Source organism: Convolutriloba macropyga, chromosome 5 (genome assembly GCF_964194025.1).
Source record: "Convolutriloba macropyga chromosome 5, txConMacr16.3, whole genome shotgun sequence".
Classification (NCBI taxonomy): domain Eukaryota; kingdom Metazoa; phylum Xenacoelomorpha; order Acoela; family Convolutidae; genus Convolutriloba; species Convolutriloba macropyga.
In genome coordinates, this window is record NC_134472.1 from 77,635,363 (window position 1) to 77,656,271 (window position 20,909).

General features: G+C 36.8%; 1 protein-coding gene across 1 annotated transcript in view; it reads left to right on the plus strand.

The window, feature by feature from the left end:
- LOC142340508 (dynein, cytoplasmic 1, intermediate chain 2a-like) overlaps window positions 1-20,495 on the plus strand; it is a gene marked incomplete at its 3' end in the record, with an annotated part of 131,395 nt that extends 110,900 nt beyond the window's left edge. The window contains exon 14 of the mRNA XM_075391083.1: window positions 20,349-20,495. Coding sequence (XP_075247198.1) covers window positions 20,349-20,495 — 147 coding nt within the window. The remainder of the gene's footprint in view (window positions 1-20,348) is intronic.
- Between the last annotated feature and the right edge of the window lie 414 nt (window positions 20,496-20,909).

The following is a 20,909-nucleotide window of genomic DNA, read 5'->3' on the forward strand; positions in this document are numbered from 1 at the left end:
TTTTTGAGCGCGAAATTTGACAACGTATAGAGTACTTTTTTCGTATAGCACCTAGGTTAAAAATTCTTTCCCCCTCAAACTGTACTCGGACAGTGACACTCCTCCTTAGACCCTCAATTCATTTGAATAAGTCCTTGACTAGGTTGAAAAGCAATTTATGTTGAAACGCTATATAGCGAGTTTTTGAGCGCCAAATTTGACAACGTATAGAGCACTTTTATCGTATAGCACCTAAGTCAAAAATTCTTTCCCCCTCAGACTGCACTCGGACAGTGACACTCCTCCTTAGACCCTCAGTTCATTTGAATAAGTCCTTGACCAGGTTGAAAAGCAATTTATGTTGAAACACTGTATAGCGAATTTTTGAGCGCGAAATTTGACAACGTATAGAGTACTTTTTTCGTATAGCACCTAGGTTAAAAATTATTTCCCCCTCAGACTGTACTCGGACAGTGACACTCCTCCTTAGACCCTCAATTCATTTGAATAAGTCCTTGACTAGGTTGAAAAGCAATTTATGTTGAAACACTATATAGCGAATTTTTGAGCGCGAAATTTGACAACGTATAGAGTACTTTTTTCGTATAGCACCTAGGTCAAAAATTATTTCCCCCTCAGACTGTACTCGGATAGTGACACTCCTCCTTAGACCCTCAATTCATTTGAATAAGTCCTTGACTAGGTTGAAAAGCAATTTATGTTGAAACGCTATATAGCGAGTTTTTGAGCGCCAAATTTGACAACGTATAGAGTACTTTTTTCGTATAGCACCTAGGTCAAAAATTCTTTCCCCCTCAGACTGCACTCGGAAAGTGACACTCCTCCTTAGACCCTCAGTTCATTTGAATAAGTCCTTGACCAGGTTGAAAAGCAATTTATGTTGGAACGCTATATAGCGAGTTTTTGAGCGCCAAATTTGACAACGTATAGAGTACTTTTTTCGTATAGCACCTAGGTCAAAAATTCTTTCCCCCTCAAACTGTACTCGGACAGTGACACTCCTCCTTAGACCCTCAATTCATTTGAATAAGTCCTTGACTAGGTTGAAAAGCAATTTATGTTGAAACGCTATATAGCGAGTTTTTGAGCGCCAAATTTGACAACGTATAGAGTACTTTTTTCGTATAGCACCTAGGTCAAAAATTCTTTCCCCCTCAGACTGCACTCTGACAGTGACACTCCTCCTTAGACCCTCAGTTCATTTGAATAAGTCCTTGACCAGGTTGAAAAGCAATTTATGTTGAAACACTATATAGCGAATTTTTGAGCGCGAAATTTGACAACGTATAGAGTACTTTTTTCGTATAGCACCTAGGTCAAAAATTCTTTCCCCCCCAGACTGTACTCGGATAGTGACACTCCTCCTTAGACCCTCAATTGATTTGAATAAGTCCTTGACTAGGTTGAAAAGCAATTAATGTTGAAACACTATATAGCAAGTTTTTCAGCGCGAAATTTGACAACGTATAGAGTACTCTTTTCGTATAGCACCTAGGTCAAAAATTCTTTCCCCCTCAGACTGTACTCGGACAGTGACACTCCTCCTTAGACCCTCAATTCATTTGAATAAGTCCTTGACTAGGTTGAAAAGCAATTTATGTTGAAACGCTATATAGCGAGTTTTTGAGCGCGAAATTTGACAACGTATAGAGTACTTTTTTCGTATAGCACCTAGGTTAAAAATTCTTTCCCCCTCAAACTGTACTCGGACAGTGACACTCCTCCTTAGACCCTCAATTCATTTGAATAAGTCCTTGACTAGGTTGAAAAGCAATTTATGTTGAAACGCTATATAGCAAGTTTTTGAGCGCCAAATTTGACAACGTATAGAGTACTTTTTTCGTATAGCACCTAGGTCAAAAATTCTTTCCCCCTCAGACTGCACTCGGACAGTGACACTCCTCCTTAGACCCTCAGTTCATTTGAAAAGTCCTTGACCAGGTTGAAAAGCAATTTATGTTGAAACACTATATAGCGAATTTTTGAGCGCGAAATTTGACAACGTATAGAGTACTTTTTTCGTATAGCACCTAGGTCAAAAAGTCTTTCCCCCTCAGACTGCACTCGGACAGTGACACTCCTCCTTAGACCCTCAGTTCATTTGAATAAGTCCTTGACCAGGTTGAAAAGCAATTTATGTTGAAACACTATATAGCGAATTTTTGAGCGCGAAATTTGACAACGTATAGAGTACTTTTTTCGTATAGCACCTAGGTCAAAAATTCTTTCCCCCCCAGACTGTACTCGGATAGTGACACTCCTCCTTAGACCCTCAATTGATTTGAATAAGTCCTTGACTAGGTTGAAAAGCAATTAATGTTGAAACACTATATAGCAAGTTTTTCAGCGCGAAATTTGACAACGTATAGAGTACTCTTTTCGTATAGCACCTAGGTCAAAAATTCTTTCCCCCTCAGACTGTACTCGGACAGTGACACTCCTCCTTAGACCCTCAATTCATTTGAATAAGTCCTTGACTAGGTTGAAAAGCAATTTATGTTGAAACGCTATATAGCGAGTTTTTGAGCGCGAAATTTGACAACGTATAGAGTACTTTTTTCGTATAGCACCTAGGTTAAAAATTCTTTCCCCCTCAAACTGTACTCGGACAGTGACACTCCTCCTTAGACCCTCAATTCATTTGAATAAGTCCTTGACTAGGTTGAAAAGCAATTTATGTTGAAACGCTATATAGCAAGTTTTTGAGCGCCAAATTTGACAACGTATAGAGTACTTTTTTCGTATAGCACCTAGGTCAAAAATTCTTTCCCCCTCAGACTGCACTCGGACAGTGACACTCCTCCTTAGACCCTCAGTTCATTTGAAAAGTCCTTGACCAGGTTGAAAAGCAATTTATGTTGAAACACTATATAGCGAATTTTTGAGCGCGAAATTTGACAACGTATAGAGTACTTTTTTCGTATAGCACCTAGGTCAAAAAGTCTTTCCCCCTCAGACTGCACTCGGACAGTGACACTCCTCCTTAGACCCTCAGTTCATTTGAATAAGTCCTTGACCAGGTTGAAAAGCAATTTATGTTGAAACACTATATAGCGAATTTTTTAGCGCGAAATTTGACAACGTATAGAGTACTTTTTTCGTATAGCACCTAGGTCAAAAATTCTTTCCCCCTCAGACTGCACTCGGACAGTGACACTCCTCCTTAGACCCTCAGTTCATTTGAATAAGTCCTTGACCAGGTTGAAAAGCAATTTATGTTGAAACACTATATAGCGAATTTTTGAGCGCGAAATTTGACAACGTATAGAGTACTTTTTTCGTATAGCACCTAGGTTAAAAATTCTTTCCCCCTCAAACTGTACTCGGAAAGTGACACTCCTCCTTAGACCCTCAATTCATTTGAATAAGTCCTTGACTAGGTTGAAAAGCAATTTATGTTGAAACGCTATATAGCGAGTTTTTGAGCGCGAAATTTGACAACGTATAGAGTACTTTTTTTGTATAGCACCTAGGTCAAAAATTCTTTCCCCCTCAGACTGCACTCGGAAAGTGACACTCCTCCTTAGACCCTCAATTCATTTGAATAAGTCCTTGACTAGGTTGAAAAGCAATTTATGTTGAAACACTATATGGCGAGTTTTTGAGCGCCAAATTTGACAACGTATAGTGTACTTTTTTGGTATAGCACCTAGGTCAAAATTTCTTTGCCCCCCAGACTGTACTCGGATAGTGACACTCCTCCTTAGACCCTCAATTGATTTGAATAAGTCCTTGACTAGGTTGAAAAGCAATTTATGTTGAAACACTATATGGCGAGTTTTTGAGCGCCAAATTTGACAACGTATAGAGTACTTTTTTGGTATAGCACCTAGGTCAAAATTTCTTTGCCCCCCAGACTGTACTCGGATAGTGACACTCCTCCTTAGACCCTCAATTCATTTGAATAAGTCCTTGACTAGGTTGAAAAGCAATTTATGTTGAAACGCTATATAGCGAGTTTTTGAGCGCGAAATTTGGCAACGTATAGAGAACTTTTTTCGTATAGCACCTAGGTTAAAAATTATTTCCCCCTCAGACTGTACTCGGACAGTGACACTCCTCCTTAGACCCTCAATTCATTTGAATAAGTCCTTGACCAGGTTGAAAAGCAATTTATTTTGAAACACTATATAGCGAATTTTTGAGCGCGAAATTTGACAACGTATAGAGTACTTTTTTCGTATAGCACCTAGGTCAAAAATTCTTTCCCCCCCCCAGACTGTACTCGGATAGTGACACTCCTCCTTAGACCCTCAATTGATTTGAATAAGTCCTTGACTAGGTTGAAAAGCAATTTATGTTGAAACACTATATAGCGAGTTTTTCAGCGCGAAATTTGACAACGTATAGAGTACTTTTTTCGTATAGCACCTAGGTCAAAAATTCTTTCCACCTCAGACTGTACTCGGACGGTGACACTCCTCCTTAGACCCTCAATTCATTTGAATAAGTCCTTGACTAGGTTGAAAAGCAATTTATGTTGAAACGCTATATAGCGAGTTTTTCAGCGCGAAATTTGACAACGTATAGAGTACTTTTTTCGTATAGCACCTAGGTCAAAAATTCTTTCCCCCTCAGACTGTACACGGACAGTGACACTCCTCCTTAGACCCTCAATTGATTTGAATAAGTCCTTGACTAGGTTGAAAAGCAATTTATGTTGAAACACTATATAGCGAGTTTTTCAGCGCGAAATTTGACAACGTATAGAGTACTTTTTTCGTATAGCACCAAGGTCAAAAATTCTTTCCCCCTCAGACTGTACTCGGACAGTGACACTCCTCCTTAGACCCTCAATTCATTTGAATAAGTCCTTGACTAGGTTGAAAAGCAATTTATGTTGAAACGCTATATAGCGAGTTTTTGAGCGCGAAATTTGACAACGTATAGAGTACTTTTTTCGTATAGCACCTAGGTTAAAAATTCTTTCCCCCTCAAACTGTACTCGGACAGTGACACTCCTCCTTAGACCCTCAATTCATTTGAATAAGTCCTTGACTAGGTTGAAAAGCAATTTATGTTGAAACGCTATATAGCGAGTTTTTGAGCGCGAAATTTGACAACGTATAGAGTACTTTTTTCGTATAGCACCTAGGTTAAAAATTCTTTCCCCCTCAAACTGTACTGGGACAGTGACACTCCTCCTTAGACCCTCAATTCATTTGAATAAGTCCTTGACTAGGTTGAAAAGCAATTTATGTTGAAACGCTATATAGCGAGTTTTTGAGCGCCAAATTTGACAACGTATAGAGTACTTTTTTCGTATAGCACCTAGGTCAAAAATTCTTTCCCCCTCAGACTGCACTCGGACAGTGACACTCCTCCTTAGACCCTCAGTTCATTTGAATAAGTCCTTGACCAGGTTGAAAAGCAATTTATGTTGAAACACTATATAGCGAATTTTTGAGCGCGAAATTTGACAACGTATAGAGTACTTTTTTCGTATAGCACCTAGGTCAAAAATTCTTTCCCCCTCAGACTGCACTCAGACAGTGACACTCCTCCTTAGACCCTCAGTTCATTTGAATAAGTCCTTGACCAGGTTGAAAAGCAATTTATGTTGAAACACTATATAGCGAATTTTTGAGCGCGAAATTTGACAACGTATAGAGTACTTTTTTCGTATAGCACCTAGGTTAAAAATTCTTTCCCCCTCAAACTGTACTTGGAAAGTGACACTCCTCCTTAGACCCTCAATTCATTTGAATAAGTCCTTGACTAGGTTGAAAAGCAATTTATGTTGAAACGCTATATAGCGAGTTTTTGAGCGCGAAATTTGACAACGTATAGAGTACTTTTTTTATATAGCACCTAGGTCAAAAATTCTTTCCCCCTCAGACTGCACTCGGACAGTGACACTCCTCCTTAGACCCTCAATTCATTTGAATAAGTCCTTGACTAGGTTGAAAAGCAATTTATGTTGAAACACTATATGGCGAGTTTTTGAGCGCCAAATTTGACAACGTATAGAGTTCTTTTTTGGTATAGCACCTAGGTCAAAATTTCTTTGCCCCCCAGACTGTACTCGGATAGTGACACTCCTCCTTAGACCCTCAATTGATTTGAATAAGTCCTTGACTAGGTTGAAAAGCAATTTATGTTGAAACACTATATGGCGAGTTTTTGAGCGCCAAATTTGACAACGTATAGAGTACTTTTTTGGTATAGCACCTAGGTCAAAATTTCTTTGCCCCCCAGACTGTACTCGGATAGTGACACTCCTCCTTAGACCCTCAATTCATTTGAATAAGTCCTTGACTAGGTTGAAAAGCAATTTATGTTGAAACGCTATATAGCGAGTTTTTGAGCGCGAAATTTGACAACGTATAGAGTACTTTTTTCGTATAGCACCTAGGTTAAAAATTATTTCCCCCTCAGACTGTACTCGGACAGTGACACTCCTCCTTAGACCCTCAATTCATTTGAATAAGTCCTTGACCAGGTTGAAAAGCAATTTATGTTGAAACACTATATAGCGAATTTTTGAGCGCGAAATTTGACAACGTATAGAGTACTTTTTTCGTATAGCACCTAGGTCAAAAATTCTTTCCCCCCCCCAGACTGTACTCGGATAGTGACACTCCTCCTTAGACCCTCAATTGATTTGAATAAGTCCTTGACTAGGTTGAAAAGCAATTTATGTTGAAACACTATATAGCGAGTTTTTCAGCGCGAAATTTGACAACGTATAGAGTACTTTTTTCGTATAGCACCTAGGTCAAAAATTCTTTCCCCCTCAGACTGTACTCGGACAGTGACACTCCTCCTTAGACCCTCAATTCATTTGAATAAGTCCTTGACTAGGTTGAAAAGCAATTTATGTTGAAACGCTATATAGCGAGTTTTTGAGCGCGAAATTTGACAACGTATAGAGTACTTTTTTCGTATAGCACCTAGGTTAAAAATTCTTTCCCCCTCAAACTGTACTCGGACAGTGACACTCCTCCTTAGACCCTCAATTCATTTGAATAAGTCCTTGACTAGGTTGAAAAGCAATTTATGTTGAAACGCTATATAGCGAGTTTTTGAGCGCCAAATTTGACAACGTATAGAGTACTTTTTTCGTATAGCACCTAGGTCAAAAATTCTTTCCCCCTCAGACTGCACTCGGACAGTGACACTCCTCCTTAGACCCTCAGTTCATTTGAATAAGTCCTTGACCAGGTTGAAAAGCAATTTATGTTGAAACACTATATAGCGAATTTTTGAGCGCGAAATTTGACAACGTATAGAGTACTTTTTTCGTATAGCACCTAGGTCAAAAATTATTTCCCCCTCAGACTGTACTCGGACAGTGACACTCCTCCTTAGACCCTCAATTCATTTGAATAAGTCCTCGACTAGGTTGAAAAGCAATTTATGTTGAAACGCTATATAGCGAGTTTTTGAGCGCGAAATTTGACAACGTATAGAGTACTTTTTTCGTATAGCACCTAGGTTAAAAATTATTTCCCCCTCAGACTGTACTCGGACAGTGACACTCCTCCTTAGACCCTCAATTCATTTGAATAAGTCCTTGACTAGGTTGAAAAGCAATTTATGTTGAAACGCTATATAGCGAGTTTTTGAGCGCGAAATTTGACAACGTATAGAGTACTTTTTTCGTATAGCACCTAGGTTAAAAATTCTTTCCCCCTCAAACTGTACTCGGACAGTGACACTCCTCCTTAGACCCTCAATTCATTTGAATAAGTCCTTGACTAGGTTGAAAAGCAATTTATGTTGAAACGCTATATAGTGAGTTTTTGAGCGCCAAATTTGACAACGTATAGAGTACTTTTTTCGTATAGCACCTAGGTCAAAAATTCTTTCCCCCTCAGACTGCACTCGGACAGTGACACTCCTCCTTAGACCCTCAGTTCATTTGAATAAGTCCTTGACCAGGTTGAAAAGCAATTTATGTTAACAAAGTAATTTATGTTAATAACACTATATAGCGAATTTTTGAGCGCGAAATTTGACAACGTATAGAGTACTTTTTTCGTATAGCACCTAGGTCAAAAATTATTTCCCCCTCAGACTGTACTCGGACAGTGACACTCCTCCTTAGACCCTCAATTCATTTGAATAAGTCCTCGACTAGGTTGAAAAGCAATTTATGTTGAAACGCTATATAGCGAGTTTTTGAGCGCGAAATTTGACAACGTATAGAGTACTTTTTTCGTATAGCACCTAGGTTAAAAATTATTTCCCCCTCAGACTGTACTCGGACAGTGACACTCCTCCTTAGACCCTCAATTCATTTGAATAAGTCCTTGACTAGGTTGAAAAGCAATTTATGTTGAAACGCTATATAGCGAGTTTTTGAGCGCGAAATTTGACAACGTATAGAGTACTTTTTTCGTATAGCACCTAGGTCAAAAATTCTTTCCCCCTCAGACTGTACTCGGACAGTGACACTCCTCCTTAGACCCTCAATTCATTTGAATAAGTCCGTGACTAGGTTGAAAAGCAATTTATGTTGAAACGCTATATAGCGAGTTTTTGAGCGCGAAATTTGACAACGTATAGAGCACTTTTTTGGTTTAGCACCTAGGTCAAAAATTCTATCCCCCTCAGACTGTACTCGGACAGTGGCACTCCTCCTTAGACCCTCAATTCATTTGAATAGGTCCTTGACTAGTTTGAAAAGCAATTTATGTTGAAACACTATATAGCGAGTTTTTGAGCGCCAAATTTGACAACGTATAGAGTACTTTTTTCGTATAGCACCTAGGTCAAAAATTCTTTCCCCCTCAGACTGCACTCGGACAGTGACACTCCTCCTTAGACCCTCAGTTCATTTGAATAAGTCCTTGACCAGGTTGAAAAGCAATTTATGTTGAAACACTATATAGCGAATTTTTGAGCGCGAAATTTGACAACGTATAGAGTACTTTTTTCGTATAGCACCTAGGTTAAAAATTATTTCCCCCTCAGACTGTACTCGGACAGTGACACTCCTCCTTAGACCCTCAATTCATTTGAATAAGTCCTTGACTAAGTTGAAAAGCAATTTATGTTGAAACGCTATATAGCGAGTTTTTGAGCGCGAAATTTGACAACGTATAGAGTACTTTTTCGTATACCACCTAGGTCAAAAATACTACTACACCAGACCGAGTACACCAGACCAGACTACCATATCACAGACCATCGACCTACTACAGATTTAGCGCTTCTACAACACCAGAAGCAGCTACTACACCAGACCGACCACGCTACTGTTGGTTCGTTCCCCCTAATTTTTGGGTGACTGCACACGCCAAATTTAACGTCAAGAACATTCTGTGCTCAGCACGTTACCTTGTGAGCTCAACTAATTAAAACCTTTTCCTTGCTATGGGAGTACAACACTTTGCACTCCAACTCAACATAAAAATACGCTTATGAAGCTAAAATAGGCCTATTTTCCGTTTAAGAGGTAATATTTGAGGTTAACTCACGTATCAGGATCCGTGGATGTGTGTTGCACAGTTGTTCGATAAGTTGTTCGATGAGATTTACAAGTTACTTTACAATCAATCTGAAATAATTAAGGTTTCAAAGTAGAAACGTGAAGCGTACCAGTCACTAATCAGTCAAAACGACCGTATGTTTCGGGGACAATTTCTCGAAAACGACTGAAAGAAAACAAACGCCATTCACAGGAATTAAAGTACGGCTCAAGCCCAGTTCAATTCAACAAACAGATCCAAAATCGGTGAACTCTACGACGAGTTATTAGCGAAACTAAGTACGGTACCAAAGTCCGAAATTGACCTACACCGACTGACGTTTCGCTAAAATACACACTTATTTCTCAATAACGCCTGAACGAAATTACACGAAATTTACAGGAGTTAAAGTACGGCTCATGGTGAGTTCAAATCAGCAAACAGATCCAAAATCGGTTCACTCTACGAGGAGATATTTCAAAATTAAGGTACCGTACCAATGACCAATATGGGACCTGGTCCGACCACAGTTCGCCAAATAAATCATTAAAATTTCGGAATAATGAATAATAAAAAAATATACACATACTCTCCACTAACACACGAATCTGAAACACTAAAAATTGTAGTCTAAATCAAGATATAACAAGTTAAATAACGTACTCAAGGTAGTGCTTCTCTCCTCAGGAGGTAAAACTGGGGTCAACTTTCCTGGCCAATTTCTCAAAAACGGCTGAACAAAAACAAACGCCCTTAGTACCAATTGTAGCACTGCTTGAGACACGCGTCATATTAAAAAATGAGCCCAATCGGTGCACTCTTCAAGGAGTTATAGCAAAAAATAGGTACCGTACCAAATGACCTCAGAGGAGAGATGCACCACCTTCAGAGCTAAAATTGAACATCTAAACATCATAAAACGCTATATAAAGTATACATATTCAGAATCTACGTTAGACGGGCTATTCAAAACAGTATTTTTTTTCGATACAGTTCAAAGCTTCAAGGTGTCAACGGTGTCAACCGCTGGTGTCAACCTCTTCTGGGGCTAAAATCGAGGGCAAGTTTACTGGCCAATTTCTCTAAAACGGCTGAACAAAAATAAACCCCCTTAGTACAGTTTGTAGCACTGCTTGAGATACGCATCATATTAAAAAATGAACCCAATCGGTGCATTCTTCGAGGAGTTATAGCAAAAATAAGGTACCGTACCAACTGACCCCAGAAGAGGGATACGCCATATTCAGAGCTAAAATTGACCATCTGAACTACATAAAACTACATACAAAACATATATGGGGAGACTCCCCACTAAAGCAGCAAACTAAATTTCATGGTGAAATTCAACATGAAGTAATTCAAAGCTTCAAGGTGTACCACCCCGTACAGGTATCCTGCTTCACCGGGTCAAAATTGGGGCACATGTCCTGGCCAATTTCTCAAAAACGGCTGATCGAAACGGAACGGGACCTATATCAAAACAAAGCTTAGCTCAAGCTGGGTATAACCACAAAGTTTCATCAAAATCGACTCACTCTACAACGAGTTATTCCAAAGTAAAGGTACCGTACCAAATGGCCAAAAAAGCAGAGTACTCCGGCTGCAGAGCCAAAATTCGGCATCTGGACCTGCTAAAAGTGTATGAGAAATATATATGGGAGCATTCCCCGCATTATGACGAAGCTAAAGAACTATAACTTATAACTTAAATCAACTGCTTTGTGGTACCGAAAATTTGGGTCACCCAGAACGTCCCCAGAATTCGACCTATTTCAACTTTGAACATTAATAACTTTTTGATTAGGCCGATATGGGAAACCAACCAAATACTCCAAGCAAGAGGGGTTCAGTGCTAACAAAATGCGACCACTCCCGTTTAATTTGGTCCAGTACTTCAGCAGATATTAACAAAATACTGTTCTGTACCCCATTTTTTGGGCTAAAATCGAAGCCCAAGATCTCTGGAACCGACGTAAAACAACGTGAAACAGCGTTCCCGGCGTATTTGTGGGTGTATTTCTGGTCCACTTGCACGTTCTAGGTCACGGCAAACCTTCATGGTGAGGTGGGAAAAAATTTCCCACCTCGCCATGAAGGTTATGATGTTTTGTGTGTTTTGACTTAAAACAACATCCACAAAAATTTGATGAAATCGTGAAAACAGAAAATTTGTTGAATTGCTAAAAACTATTGATTCAAATAGCTTCATGGACCCAACACTAGCGTAAATAACACAATTTGCAAGTAACAACAACCCTCATTACAACAAACAACACAAAAATTCATAATAACGCTTAAAATCATATTTTTTTTAAGTTTACACCTTAATTATTATTTGCACAGGCCGACACAAAAAAAAGACTGCAAAAGGCTAGCAGGAACAGATCAATAGAAACAAAATGCCACCTCGTTTGTTGAATTTGATTCAGTACTTTAGGAGATATTGATAAAACAATAAACTGTAACCGGACATTCGGTATCTGAAAAGACAAGAAATTAAAGAGAATCAATGCAAAATGTCCATCAAAAACCTATAAAAAACCTGTTCTATGATTGAAATAGCTCCAAGGACTCAACAGACGGGCGAATAGCACAATTTTTAAGTAATAACAACGCTCATTACGAGAACGACTACATCATTTCAAAAAACGTTTAATAAATTCTTTTTTTTTTCAAATTTACACCTTAATAACTTTTTGATGAGTTTGATTTAAAAAATCAATTAGCTGGGCAAGAAAGAACAGTTTAGCAACAACAAATTGCTTCTTCACAATCTAAATTTGATACAGTGATTTAGGAGATATCAATAAAAGTAAAAAACATTAAGTTCCTTTCTCAATGCTATAAAACAAGTTCTTTCCGCCAACTTTTTGATTGGGCTGACTTGAGAAGTCAATAAACACCGCAAACAAGGGGGAGTAGAACAAACAAAATGCGACTATGCCTGGCTGAATTGGCAGAGTAGTTCAGATAAAAATCGTCACAAACAAAAAACATGCCCTCAAAAATGCAATTTACACTTCAAATTTTTCAAAGTTAAACATTTATATATTTTTGAGTAGGCCGACTTGAGAAACCAATAAGCACTGCTATCAAGGGGAGTTCAGGACCAACAAAATGCGACTATGCCCGGTCAATTTGACATAGTACTTTAGGGAAAAATTTTCAGAAACAACAAACTTGCCCTCAAAAATGTAATTTTTTCCTATATTTTTTCAAAGTTAAACATTATTAACTTTTTGATTAGGCCGACTTGAGAAACCATTAGACACAGCAAACAACGGGGAGTAAAACAAACAAAATGCGACTATGCCTGGCTGAATTGGCAGAGTAGTTCAGATAAAAATCGTCACAACCAAAAAACGTGCCCTCAAAAATGCAATTTACAGTTCAAATTTTTCAAAGTTAAACATTTATAACTTTTCGAGTAGGCCGACTTGAGAAACCAATAAACACTGCTATAGATGGGAGTTCAAGACCAACAAAATGCGATTATGCCTGGTCAAATTGACATAGTACTTCAGGGAGAAATTTTCAGAAACAACAAACATGCCCTCAAAAATGTAATTTTTACTTCAATTTTTTCAAAGTTAAGCATTTATACCTTTTTGAGTTGGCCGACTGAGAAACCAATAGACACCGCAATGAAGAGAAGTTCAATAGCAACAAATTGCGACTATGCGCGGCCAAATTGGCAGAGCAGTTCAGGAAAAATCGTCAGAAACAGTAAGAGTGCCCTCAAAAATGTAATTTTTACTTCTATTTTTTCAAAGTTAAAAAATAATAACTTTTTGATTAGGGCGACTTGTGAAACCACTGAACACTGCAGGCAATGGAAGTTTAGGGCCAGCAAAAAGCGACAATGCCCACCCAATTTGGTACAGTAGTTTCAGAGAAATTGTCAGAAACATGAAGCGTACCCCGATTTTCGGGTTATTGTGAGACCTCGATTTCTCGCAAAGTCGCGCAAAACGACCGAATACGTCGCCCCATAGAAAATTCTGAACGCAATTCAAGTCCACTGCGTAACTACTGACCACCAAAAATCTAGTGTGAAGTGGGAAAAAAATCCCACCACGCCATAAAGGCCAGGGTGTTTTGTGTGTTTTGACAAAAAAATCTCAAACAAGAGCTTCAAGTTTTCGCAAAAAATGAAAAATTGTTTAATTGCCAAAATCAAAGTATTGTAAAAACTTCATCAACCCAAACAAAAGCCTAAATATTACAATTTGCAGGTAACAAGACCCCAAATTAAAGAATAACATCATCAAAACTCAAAAACGTTTCGAAACATTTTTTTTTATTTTTCTTAGAATTACAGCCTAATAACCTTCTGAGATGGACGATTTCCGTAACAAATTAACTATTGGAGAGAAGAAGAACAACTATTCAACAAAACGGAACTATGTTCCTCTAACTTGGCACAGTAGTTCGGCAGAAATCATTAGAAACGTGAAGCGTGCCCCGATTTTTCTGCTAAAAAAAGTATAGTTTTCGCAAAAAAAATTCGGGAAAGCGACACAAATCTGTCCCTCCAACATAATTCATGACACAAAAAAAATAAACGCATTTTTACCTTTGTGGACGCTGAAGACTCATTCCACGAAGTAAGAACCATTTCCTACCTCGTATTTTGTGTTTTGACCAAATATGAACCAAAAAAGAATTTCATAATTTCACGAAAATTGAAAAAATATTGAATTCCAAAAACTGGGGATTCCAAAAGCTTCATGAACCCGAACAAAGACTAATTAACACAATTGCCAAGTAACTATAACACAAATAAAAGAAAAACTACGTCAATACTAAAAAAAAACATTTCAAAGATTATTTTTTAATTTTTTTAAACCTAAAGCTTATTAAAATTCTGAGTTGGCCCATTAAAAAAAACCAATTGAAATTTGGTGTCACAAAAAACTTATAGTCAACCAAACGCGACTACGCCCGTCTAAATTGGCTCAGTAGTTTAGGAGAAATCATCAAAAACGCCAAGCGTGCCACGAATTTTTTGCTAATAAGACTTTATTAACATAAAAATTTAACTCAAAATCTAGCAAACTGACTTAAACCTAGGATGTTTTTTCATTGCTATGAGATTTCTTAAGGATTGGTTGGACTAAAGTATATAGCTTTGTAGAATTAATTTTTTGTGATACTTAAGGAAATATCAGTTATAAAAAAATCAAAGTTTTGTTTTCTCTTTGAACTAAGTAAAAAACATTAGTTAGCATACGATCAACGACGAAGTTAACGTTTGATTTACCAAAAAATTGAGTCTGACTTTCTGTATGATGAGCCTAAACTATAATTGGAATGAAAGATGACCAAAAAATGAGGCTTCAAAAACTTACCAGATCTTTTCGAATGAAATAACTTCAAGGACATTAACACCAATAACTATCAACTTAAGGGGTCAAATAGGTTCACATAAATCTCATGAGGAAGTTAATTGAAATTAACAATGAGCAGAATATTTTTTCCAACTACATAAAGATCCTCAATTACCGATAGGATCGGTAACAAAATATTCCAACTGGTTGTTTCTTTTTAAATAACTTATTTGATTAAAAATGAGAGGAAGACTGAAAGTGTTTGATTTCGTCATTTTCTAGAGTAGGTTAATTAATCTTAAAATAGACGAATTTGGTTGACGATGGTGTCTCTAGTTTTTTTGTCGAAAATTTATTTTTGAATTCAAAATCTTGCAAGAAATTTGCAAGATTCTTGCAAGATTTCACATTCAAAAGGCGTTCACGGAAAAAGTCAAATAGGTTCAGTTCTGTTGATCAAAAATTTTTATATCAGTCATTTCATTTGGTTTTCAGTTAGTTTGAGCTACCAAAAATACAAACATAAAATTTTCAGAATTCAAAAACTTGCAAGATTCTTGCAAGATTCTTGCAAGATTTTGAATCCGGGCTAAAAAATTTTTTATTGAATTCGGTTTTGTAATTTGTTCAATAAACAATAATTTGCCTCAAAGATGTTTTCTACAACATTTTTAACCTGATTTAGTTTTTTGGCTTGATTGATATCTTGCAAGATTCTTGCAAGAATCTTGCAAGTTTTGAATCAGCTTGCAAGATTCTTGCAAGTTTTAAATTCACTCATCACTAGGGACCTGACTTAGAGGAGTCACTGGAATGTTGAAGGCCCAGTTTCTGCTTGAATATAAAGTGTTTGGTTGCTTTTTAATATTCTTACGATTGCTCTCTGTTGTATTGTCAGTCAATGATAGAATCACAAAGTCCTTTGACAAGAGTATTAGACTCAGTAACTACCAGATTTGTGGAGTTTTCTTCGTTTTTCCCAGTTCTTCGCAGCATTTCGTTTTTATTAAAAAGCTCAGATAGCTGAGCAGAGCTATTTTTGGCGCTCTGATTTTTCTAAATTTAAAAAACTTTGTCGTGACGATTTTTGTCAGGACAGGCAGACTTCCAATGCGTTTTGTTCACTCATTCAATTCTTTCATTGAATTGCGTGCGTGATGTAAGAAAAAATTCCTCGCTTTCAAAAATAACTTTCCGAAGTCTCAAAGAGACTTGCATACTTTAATTGAAGAAGTTAAGGTCAGCTGAGGATATCTCATTTAAACTGTCTGTGGGCACTATTAGAAACAACACAATTCATGCAAATTCGAAGTCAGAGTGTAACATCTCTCAGCAATTAGTTATAAAAGTGATATTTATCATCTGCTTTCTTATTTTTTCTCGATTTTTTGGGACAGGTGTGCAAAGCTATCGCAGCTGTTTTCAGGCTATTTTTATTATGCGAAACTAAATAATCCTTTTGATGAAAAGCCTTAATGTATTAAATTGTTTATTTAAGTGTACAATCGGCTCTATAATTCAAATTTTTCCAACTTTCAATACGTTCCAGAGTCTTAGTGCTATGCTTTTCAGTGCATGGTCTTAATCAATTATTCTTTCGACCACTTGATCTTATGCTTCAAAAGCTCAAAACGACAATTTTTTAGCGACGTGTATCGTAGAGCATTTGCAATTGTGAGCCGCAGGTCGTCATTTGATGCTCTCGGCTGCGTGAGTTTTTAGGACAATTATTCTCTTATCAGTTCTCGACTTAACTCAAGCGCCTCTGAAACTGACATTATTTGAAACAAGAGTTTTGTTGAGCAAAATCACCCGAGCTTAGAAAGCGTAAAGAATTTGTTAGGCCAGATAATTGTTTCATACTGAGAAAGACATTCGGTTTTTCGAAAATAAAAATTTCGAAAATAAAACAAATTTGTTTATACCCTACTTAGATTAGCGGGTGCAGATCGATGCGAATCCCCAAAGCTCGAGGTAGATTAAAACGTGCTCTATGTTCCCACATTTTTTGAAAATTTATGCTAGCCCCAATTTTTGGTACAGACAATTTGACTTTTTTGAGGGCACCCCAGGATAGCGTATGTGGTATCAAATTGAAGCTCCCTGCCTCTAGAATTTCACTACAAAGAGAATTTTTAGGAGTTTCGCTTCTCTGGAAAAAGTTTTTTGTCATTTTCTACCCAGAATAATTTTAGGCAGTTAAGCCTTATTTTAGTTCCAAAACACTTTCCTATGTATGAACTGGAATTATAAATAACCCTCATCTGACTAAACAAAAATTGTGCCAGGAGTTTTCATGTCTGCACTATTTAGCCACATTTTTGCCAAAAGAGTTGGTGCAAACATTTCAGCAACTCTCTTTCATCAAGAAAGTAAAACCAATAAGAATATCGTCAATAAAAAATTTGGCTAAAATTTTGGTCAAATTCAATCAGTTTCTAAAACTAGCGTTTTTTCCGAGGATATCTTTAAAAACGTATCTTATCGTTTTATCAATGTTGCCAAATAGCATTGAAATACAAAATGTGAGTTTTTTTGAGAAATATTTTTGGAAATGCGACATTTTCACACAGTTTAAGACATTTTTATAAAACTTTAACCGGTTACTTACCCAACTGTTCATCCAATATTTAGTTTGTTTTAAACCTTTTTTAATTCTTAGTAGACAGAGAGAAAATTGTTAATTAATTGAAATTTAATTGTTAAAAAATCAAAAATTTTTGAAGATTCACTTTATCCGGGTACAGTTGATTGGAAACCAATCAACAATGACTCATTCTGATATTTGTAATTTTTTGGACTACACTGAGATTTGAAGAAGACACCACAGATACTCTTTTTGATAGTTTTTTTGAATTTTGATGAAAATTTATGCCACTAATGAAGTTTTTCTCATATTTGTGCCATTCATTAACAGTACAACGAATATAGGTTGTTAGGAGCAGCTGCTGATTCTCAGTTGCCTATCATTGAGTTCCAATTTCATATATTTTAAATGGTTTTCAGTCTTTTTTTAAGAGAACTCTTCATACTTTTTGATGATCTGACTTCAGTCGGGAGTCGAAATGGAGGGGCAGAACAGGTTGCGAAGCGGCTAATCACAATGGGGCAGCGTATGTGAAAAAAGTTTCCAGCCTCAGGGCGCAAATGGTTTTTCTGAAATAAGAGAGAAATCTGACTTTGCAAGGTTTGGTTGACTTGCTGTGTTTTGACTGCCGTTTTAAGTGTTGTCCCCTTTTTAATGTTTTTTCCGACTTCTATTAAAAGAACGACTAATCTCTTCTAACACTTAGGTTCAACTGTGAGAATCTGTTAATCTGATTCTAAATTTTCTTCGTTTTGAAATAAATGCACTTAAAAAAGTATCGATTTTACTTAATTTTTTTCTATTTGTAGTCCTTTTTGGTGGTTTGACTGATTAATAATTATGGAAAATCCGCATCGAAATGATGCTGTTCTTTATGCCTTCAATGGTGGTGGTGGTGGTTATTGGTGCTTGCTCAAGGAACTTAACTTCTTAAAAACAACATAATGTTGGAAAAAACGTTTAGCTATTTAAATTTTGTTCTGACATGTTTCATCTCTATTTTGCACTGGTTTAGTTGCTCTTGAACGCAGTTCATAGCAATTATTGTAAACGTGTGTGTCTTTGTGCAAATTTTTCGCTTGACAGTTTTGCGCTTTTCTTCTAGAACATTCTTTGACTTCTCAAGTGACTTTTTCACGCTTTCGTTCTTCATTTTTGAGTGATCTCTATTGCTCTGAAGTAAAGCTAATTTAAATTCGGTTGCAGAATAAGTGAGGTATGTGATCTTTAGCGCAGTGGTTAGTAGTTGTGGCTGTGGATCGGGAGGGCAGTGGTTCGAATCCCGGCGGGGGATAAATTTTTTGCACCCATAATTTGATCTCGGCTACAGCCCCTGAATTAAATTGCCTCGCCTGTCGTTCAAGAGCAATTCTTCCGACATTTGTCGGTTTATGTTTTCTTATTTTTGACAGGTTTTGAGTTTTGAATTATTATAACGATTGAAAACAATTTGGACTTCAATTGTTCCGTCTCCCTGCTTTTCCTATGGTGTTCATTTTGACCCATCTTTTACGTGGCTTATGATTCTATCAAATTTGATATTACTATCAAATTTGAAAATTTGTTGATAATTTTATGATTTGATCCAGTAATAGTGTTATTTTTGTTCTCGGAGCTATAAAAGAGAAAATATAGCAGAAGAGTTATTTGTTTAAGGTGCCTCACATGTATATAAGCTCTAAAAACATTCTTACTAATTCAGTGTTGTCACTAATATTTTTGTACTAATATTATTGAACTTATTTGTGATAGCATGTTGTGTGTGGGAGCCATAAGGTTGAATACTTAAATCGTATTTTAACATAAATTTTGAAACCACTGGATTTAAATTGTATATTGAATTTCACAATCGTTGCCCCATTTAATTGCTCCTTAACAGAAAGGGTCAGCAATGAAATCAATCAGTTAGTCAGAACTTCTTTTTCTTTGTTTTTCTTTGCTTTAATTGTATTCCAGGTTTGTCCTTCTATCTTTATCAATTTCTCAAACTCATTGATTCGTTTCACATGCTTTTGTCGCTTGTGTATACAACTGCCTTAGTTTATTTTGACTTCCACTTGCTATTCATTTCCCTCGTTTCACCAAAACAGCATTTAAGTGATTTTGCAAGAAAATAACTTGAGAAAAATTCAGGCGGATTAGTCCCTTTGATAATGTAAGCCAGATAATCGAAATAGTTTTTATAATATATTAAAAAATTGTTTGTTTCCAGTCTGCAGCGTTTCTCTTTACGGCTACAAGTAACTTGAAATGAGAAGGGTTTCACTGAATACAGGTGACGTGGTGCTGCTGTTTCGTTAATGATTTTGGGCTCGTTTTCGATTATCTAGATAAAACAGGACAACTTTATGGTTTTATTAAAACTATGCAACTTCTGCTGTCACCTTTACCAATGTATGTGACCACAAAACATTCAAGTTGAAAACTTTTAAGTGTAAGAAAAACTTAACTTTGCATCGGATGTCAGCAATTTGACTTAGAGCTTTTAACGAATCCTTCATTTCTCAAAAAGATTAAGCTCAATCAAAGCCGTCAATAATGCAAAAGAGTCCAAACTTAAAATTTTCGTGTTCAGTTTCAAGACGTTTTAGGAAAGCTCTTTGTAATAATTTTTGATAATATCTTTATTTAAGTGCAATAAGTATTTCGAAATTGAAGGGTACTTTTTTTGAAATATCATTTCAGAAATTCTGTTTTTCTATATCCTATGCTTTCAAATGCAAATGTGGGAAGATTCTGTGCAACGCACAGAACAGACTTTTACGCGAAATTTTAAGCACGCATTTTACGGACAAGCTTATTTCAATTTATCTTAGTTTAATAGATTTTCTTGGGTACTATTTCTTGCACTTTAACGTTTCAAATATGTAGATCAAAAAGTAAAAAGACATCTTAATAGTCTTTTTATGCAAAAGTGTCCCGTGACCTTCTTGCCATTTTGTACTAGAATGTTTTTTCGATCGCTTGAGTGGTTTGGCTTCTCTGTTTAATGCATTTAATTTTCTGTACTTGTAGGTGCCCTTGTCGTCCATGCAACTAGACGGCTCTCCCGCCATCATTAAGGCAAAGTGGTCTCAGAATGGTCGAAATATGGTGATCGGAGATGATGATGGAAAGATACACGTGGCAGACATCGGAGAGGTGATAAAATCTGTCCGAATTGTACATCTTTTGGGGACAACACAGCCTTGTCGATATAATACTGAAGAATTCCGTAACTGAAATCATTGGGTAGTTAATAAAAAAGGCGTCAGATAATCGGTTGATTTTAAAACGCGAGTTTATGCCGCTTCATTTGGCAACTCACAGTCAATAGTAACCAGTTGGTACCTCAACTTTACAATTCACTTGTAAAGATTGGGCACGTAAAATAGGCCTTTCAAGATCTAAACTATGCTTTTGTTGTCAAACCATCAGTTTGAAAAGTAAAAAGTAACTGGTGAACTGTGATTGACAGTCAAAGAGCAACTTTATTAATTGCTCTTGAACGTAGTTCATAGCAATTATTGTGAACGTGTGTGTCTTTTTACGACTCGAAGAGGAGTATTGATATTCTACAGGTTTTTTTTTTAGCAG